We start from the raw sequence: 6,060 nt of genomic DNA, 5'->3' as shown, positions 1-6,060 counted from the left end.
ACATTCTTGGCTTCTTTTCTCTGGTCAGTTGTTTGCTCTTTGAAGTTTGGATTGAATACATCTTTTGGACCTCTTCAACTGTGGTGACCATATTTCCTTTATTTTTATTTATTTATTTTTATGTGGTGCTGAGGATTGAACCCAGGTGCCTCACATGTGCTAGGCAAGCACTCTTTTACTGAGCTACAACCCAAGCTCCATATTTCCTGAATTAAATTAAGGACAGGTGAGGTCAGGTGAGGTGGCACATGCCTGTAATCCCAGTGACTCAGCAGGCTAAGGCAGGAGGATCACAAGTTTGAATCCAGCCTGGGCAACATAGCAAGACCCTGTCTCAAAATAAAAAATAAAAAGGGCTGGGCATGTGGCTCAGTGGTAAAGTGCCCTTGGGTTCAATCCCCAGTAACACACACACACACACACACACACACACACACACACCTTAGGGGGATAAAAAATAATTGAGGTCTGTGCTTTGAAAATTCAGGATAAATTTGCTATACCCACAGCAAATAGAAAAGTCCTTGGGCACAATGATCAGAAAAACATTTGTTGTGTGACTACATTAATAAATTAATGCACAAGTCAGCTGTGATTTCAGTGACTTCCAAAAGGTCCCCAAATTCTCTAGATTCAGTGTGTTTGAAATTCCTAGCATTAAAGCGATTGGCAGGGTTAAGACACAGGAAAGGCCCAGGTTAAAAATAAATGCATGTCGCCCAGGAGGACACCCACTTTTGCCCATCTGACCAGGTTGAAAAGATCAGCAGGTATCACTTTACAGAGAAAGGGGGGCCCAAGGGACAAGTGTCTCTCTGGAGTGAGAGGAGAGTGGGTAGGGCTGGACACCAGAATGGGTGATGCAGAGGATAACTGGGGCAGGCCAAGGAGAGGAAAAATGTATGTGTTGAGGAAGGGGGACTTGATGACAGCCTCCTGCACAGGACTGGCCTCTTCCCTTTGGGGACAACTTAAAGCCAGAAAACTGAGAAATTAAAAAAAAAAAAAAAAAAATCACACAAAAAAATAAGATTGAGAAACTGAGATTGGGTCCAACTCTCTCCTCTCTCTTTTTCTCTCTTTCAAAATATTGAATAGAAGTGACTTGCCCAAGGGCACAATTCTGTTCAGTGACTAGCCTGGGCCTTGGAGCCAAGTGTTTGGGCTGCCAGCTCAGTGCCCCTGTGGATGGTGAGCTTCCAGCCTGCCTGGAATAATGACAGCCATAAAGTAGGAGAGATGGAGTCAGGCCAAGATCAAAAGTGGAGGCGTTCCACCTGCCTGTGTCCTCAGGGTCCAGATGGTGATGTCTCAACTCCAACCCCCCATGGAGCTCACTTCTGTCAGCAGTGCTCACTCTGGAATAATGCTGCCCCAGAATAGGCTGCTGGGAGGCCTGCCCCAGAAAGGGAAGGAGGGACAGAACAAGTACTGGGTCTTGTCCCATCACCTTCCTCCAGCAGTTAACCCTAGACGCCAGGAGGAACTTGACCTACCTTAACATCGCCTCCTTTCTATAGTTCCTCCTAGGTTTTTTCCTAGATGCTTCTATATAGCTGAGTGAACCAGCCTCGCCTCCCAGCATGCTCCTTGGGCCCTCTGAGTCTTTCCACAGATGCAGCTCATCACTTCTTTTCTCATTCTGCTCAGTACAAAGCTTTGCTGCCAGAATTTGAGGGGCACCAACGCTACTTTTGCCTCCCTCCACTTGCCCATGTCCCACTTCGGGTTGTGATTCTTCCCAGCTAATCTGCATGCAGGCTCTCAGGATGGCACAAAGAACAGGAACTTAATAACATTTTGAAATCCACAGGAGGAATGAGAGATGATTGTTGGTTTGTGGGGTCCCTGAGTCCCCAGGACAGCAGAGAGGTATGGAGAGGGAGCTCTTAGGAATGTCATCCTGGAAGGAACCCACAACAAAAGGCCTTCTAAGAAAAATGCCCAGTGATTCTGTTTCTGAAGGTCATTTAATTATCAACACAATCATCTTCATTTCCATTTAAAATTTTATTACATGAAAAGAAAGAAGAAAACCTCAAAGGAAACAAAACTTTAAAACCTAGACCAACTCAATGACATAGTGTTATCAAGAGTCTAACTCCACCCCCCAAAACAACCTTATATTTAAAAATCCAAAAGAAATAGAAATACTAATTTCAAAAATATTTATCCAAAAAGTAAGGCATCCACTTTACAAAAAACAAAACAAAAAAAATAATAACAACAACAATGGAAGGAGGGAGGAGACTGGAGGAATGAGAAGAGAAGGAACAGGAAGATGGTCCTCTGGGAGCCCAGCCCAGCCCAGCCCAGCCCAGCCCAGCTGGTGACCACTCTGAGGGCCATAACTCAGTCCACATCTAGCATCTCACCAACTATGGGAAGAAAGCTGGGGCAGGAGTGACTCCCTGGGTATTCCAGTTTAAGCAGATGGAAAGTGGGAAAGGGAATCTTGCTTGGGATAAAATAATTCTATGTCCCTAGCACAGCAGATGGGGTGGGGAAAGACACTACAAGATCAGGGCAAACACCATCCACTTCTTTGGAGTACAGGGAAAGGTTAGAACCCGCATACCACAGGTGCTTTTCTGAAGATATTCAAAGTGGCTGCCATTGTGCCACTGTTCTCTCATCCAACCCCAAAATGGGATGATGGTGAGACCAGAAAGGAGGGAGGTGTCATCTTAGCTGGGGGAGGGGAGGAGAACTTGACTTCAGAAAACACTCTCTTCCCTAAATAGTCCCCCAACCTGTGGAATGGGCAGGTCTGGGCAGGTAGGAAAGCACCTTCCACACAGGGAAGGCATTTAATACCAGGTCTGTCCTGAGGGTTAGAAATAAGGGAGTATTTTTAGGCCCAGTTCTTGGATGGGAGGTGACTTAAGGCTGGTTTGGCTCTGATTTCAGGTCTGAAGGCTTGGGGATCCTTTGCACTGGGCCCCTGAGCCAATGTCCAGGGAGGAGGAAAGGGCATGCCTGGTGGCCAGCAGCGCTGGCTCCGAACAAGTGTATTAAGGGTGCAGCTATGGGGATAAGAGGGCCACTGAACCTTCCCATGGAGGTGGCGAGGGAGGAAGAGCAGAATGGCTTTTTCTTTAGGAGAGGTACATGATACTGAAAATAAAAAGCCTTTTTGGCTTTGGGAAGCTTTGGCACCACTTTGAGGGCAGGATGCAAGAGGCAGGGGCAGGGCCGAACTTCTGCCATCTTAGCCTTTCCCATTGTGTTCCACAGGCCTGACTTGGGATTGGGGCCACCTTCTTGGTCCTCAGCTTGATGGGAACAAAGTGCCCCAAAAGGAGCCTTTCTTGGATAGGGAGCCCAAGGTGGGTGGGTGGAGGAATGGTGGGATGGGGGGAGGGAAGAAGGCAGATGGAAACATCCCCTGTACTTTTGGGTCCCTGGTGAACAGAAAGGGGTATGGGTCTCTCTCGTTGACCTTAGGTGGTGACAGACTGACTCTCTTGAATCTGTCTTCCCCAACCAACTCATGTGGTTCTCTCTGAACTGGAAATGAGGCCTGCTCTGGGCTCAGGGGTGGGGAAGGAAGGCAGTAGTGAGCTCAGGTACTTAAGAGATACCTGAGGGTTGGGCCTGGGAGGGAGGCCCTGTAGGGCACCCTTGGCATCTCCATTCTCTTCTAATGGAGCATGGGCAACCGTGGTGTGAGGGCCCTAGACATAGGCCCTGGGACAAGAGACTGGTTCTTTGGGTACAAATGTCAGTGTATTTGTTTCTAACTTCTCACCACCCACACACAGGTCCTGGTCCTGCCTGATGGAAGCAGAGGGGTATGTGTGTGTTGGGGAGACCCAGGAAGGGAAATGGCAGAAATCAGGATAAGGGAGGGAGTAGCCAGCTGAGGGGATGGTGGTCCTCAGGGCTGGGGATGCTCCACTGAGTCCTGGTCCTTGGTGGGAGTGGGTTGGTAGATGGCCTGCTGCTGTTCCTCCATGTCCTCACTCACCCTCCCCGTCTCCGGTCCCCGCTCCATCTGGGGGTACACAACCACACACATCTTCTGGCTCACCAGGGTTATCAATTCTGTGAAAGGAGACCACACAGAAACCAGGTCAGTGCTGGGTGTCCTATCAACAGGCCAACAAGGCCATGGCCTTAACCAGCTCTCCACCCCAGGTTTTGCCTCATTAGAGCAGCCAGTACCTTTTGGAGGTTCCCTCCCTGGGAGATGGCCACCTCATCTGCCTCCTGCATTTTCTATCAGCTGCCCCTGACTCACTAAGACCCCCAGCTTTCCACCTTCCTTATGCCCATTGAACCCTCAGTTTCAGGGTCTGCACTGATCTACAGCCACCCTGGGGCAGCTCCTGCAGGACAGCTGGCAGGCTGCCTGTTCTCCAAGGGCTAAAGTCTATGTGGAAATCTCAGCTCTTCTCTGCTTAGGGGTCTCTGGAAAGATCTGCTATTTCTGCCCCCAGTTCCTTCTCAGACCCTGTAGGTGAAGGTAAGCCTAGGCTCCCTGATCCTGGGGGAAATCTCCAACCAGATGACTCCAACCCAGCCCAGGAGTCCTTGCCTTCAACAACTCACCAATGAAGTCATTGAAACACTGGGGCTTGTGTTGCCAGTAAACACCCAAGAAATAGACAGGCACTCCGGTCAGCATGATGGCCAGGCCAATGCCGCACACCACTGGCTCTGACCACAGGCTAAAGACCAGCAGGAAGGCCCAGAACAGCAAGTAGATGACAGGGAATAACAGGTTGATCTGTGGAGCAGAGGCATTGTGAGTTGTGTGGCCCCCACTGTGTCCAGGACCAGGAACCCTCTCTTTTGCACCCACATCCTTGAGGGCAAAGGCTAGGCTTCACTCAGTTGTGTGTTCCACACCTTGTCTCTGACAGGGCAGATGCTATGTCAGTAAATGTTGATGAACTTGGACAATGGGACAGGAAGAGGAAGGGGGAAACCAGGGAGGGAGCCATCCTCATTGCTCATGTCCTCCCTCCCTGGAAGGGGTCAGATAAGGCCTCATCATCCAGGCCATGTGCCTGTGACAGCCAAAGAAGTCCATGAGGGTTGAGAGGTTTGCTGATATGTTCCCACGTCATTTGCTGAAGTCCTAGGTAGAGGAGAGGCAGGAAGGAAATGACTTAGGTCTGTCTGGCTCCACTTCTAGGCAGGGCCTTCAACTGGGCACACTGTGGCAAATGCCCATCCCTCTCAAGTGGCTCAGCCCCAATTTGTTTCTCTTAAGCAATTTGAGAAAATTGCTTGGTGGGTTTCCACCAAGACCCAAGAAATCAGGAAAGTGAGCATGGCACAAGGCAGGCTTAGACCTTTAGGAAGAGCACCAACTCCATGGGTTTCACCCAGGAAAGTGAGCATGGCACAAGGCAGGCTTAGACCTTTAGGAAGAGCACCAACTCCATGGGTTTCACCCCTCCTCACTGACCACTTGTGAATCCTGATTCCTCCTCGTCTACCCTGCTCAGAGGGGATCAATATGATGAGGAGATGAGGTTATTTTACCTCCTTTTCAGTTTACTAGTCTGTTTACTTGTGGTACTGGTGATTGAACCCAGGACCCTGCATATGTTAGGAAAGTGCTCTATCACTGAGCTACCTCCAGTCCTTTTTATTTCATTGTGAGACAAGGTCTTGCTAAGTTGCCCAGGCTGGTCTCAAACTTGTGATTCTCCTGCCTCAGCTTCCCAAGTCCCTGGGATTACAAGTGTGCACCATCATGCCCAGTTTGCTCTGGTCTTATCTCCAGTAGAGAAAGAAAATGACTCCCGTTTACACACTACTACCATCACAGAAATGATCATCCGTGGTCAGCAGCCAAGAATAGAGGCGATTCAAAAATGTGCACTGTAGCTAAAACCAGTGGAGGAGGGAAACTCCAAAAGGACATTCTCTCACCTTGATGGGGCGGGGGATGTCAGGCTTCTTCCAGCGAAGGACTATCAGTCCAGCAACTGTGACCCCATAGAAGAGGTAGTTGATGAAGCCCACATAGTTGATGAGTGTGTACATGTCGCTGGTGACTAGCATCAGCAGGGTGGAGATGCACTGGGAAAATGAGGGGGGTCG

General features: G+C 49.4%; 1 protein-coding gene across 2 annotated transcripts in view; it reads right to left on the bottom strand.

Moving 5' to 3' along the window:
• Positions 1 to 1,965: 1,965 nt before the first annotated feature.
• Positions 1,966 to 6,060, bottom strand: part of SLC7A8 (solute carrier family 7 member 8) — a 57,544-nt gene continuing 53,449 nt past the window's right edge. For both annotated transcript variants that reach the window (XM_079126039.1, XM_079126040.1), the window contains 3 exons: positions 5,890 to 6,039; positions 4,555 to 4,732; positions 1,966 to 4,047 (listed from right to left, as the gene is read on the bottom strand). In XM_079126039.1, the coding sequence (XP_078982165.1) occupies positions 3,881 to 4,047; positions 4,555 to 4,732; positions 5,890 to 6,039 (495 nt within the window). In that variant the 3' untranslated portion in view covers positions 1,966 to 3,880. The remainder of the gene's footprint in view (positions 4,048 to 4,554; positions 4,733 to 5,889; positions 6,040 to 6,060) is intronic.

Source organism: Sciurus vulgaris (assembly GCF_902686455.1).
Source record: "Sciurus vulgaris genome assembly, chromosome: 2".
Taxonomy (NCBI): domain Eukaryota; kingdom Metazoa; phylum Chordata; class Mammalia; order Rodentia; family Sciuridae; genus Sciurus; species Sciurus vulgaris.
Note: the sequence above shows the minus strand (reverse complement) of the source record. Positions and strands in the feature narration are given on the sequence as shown.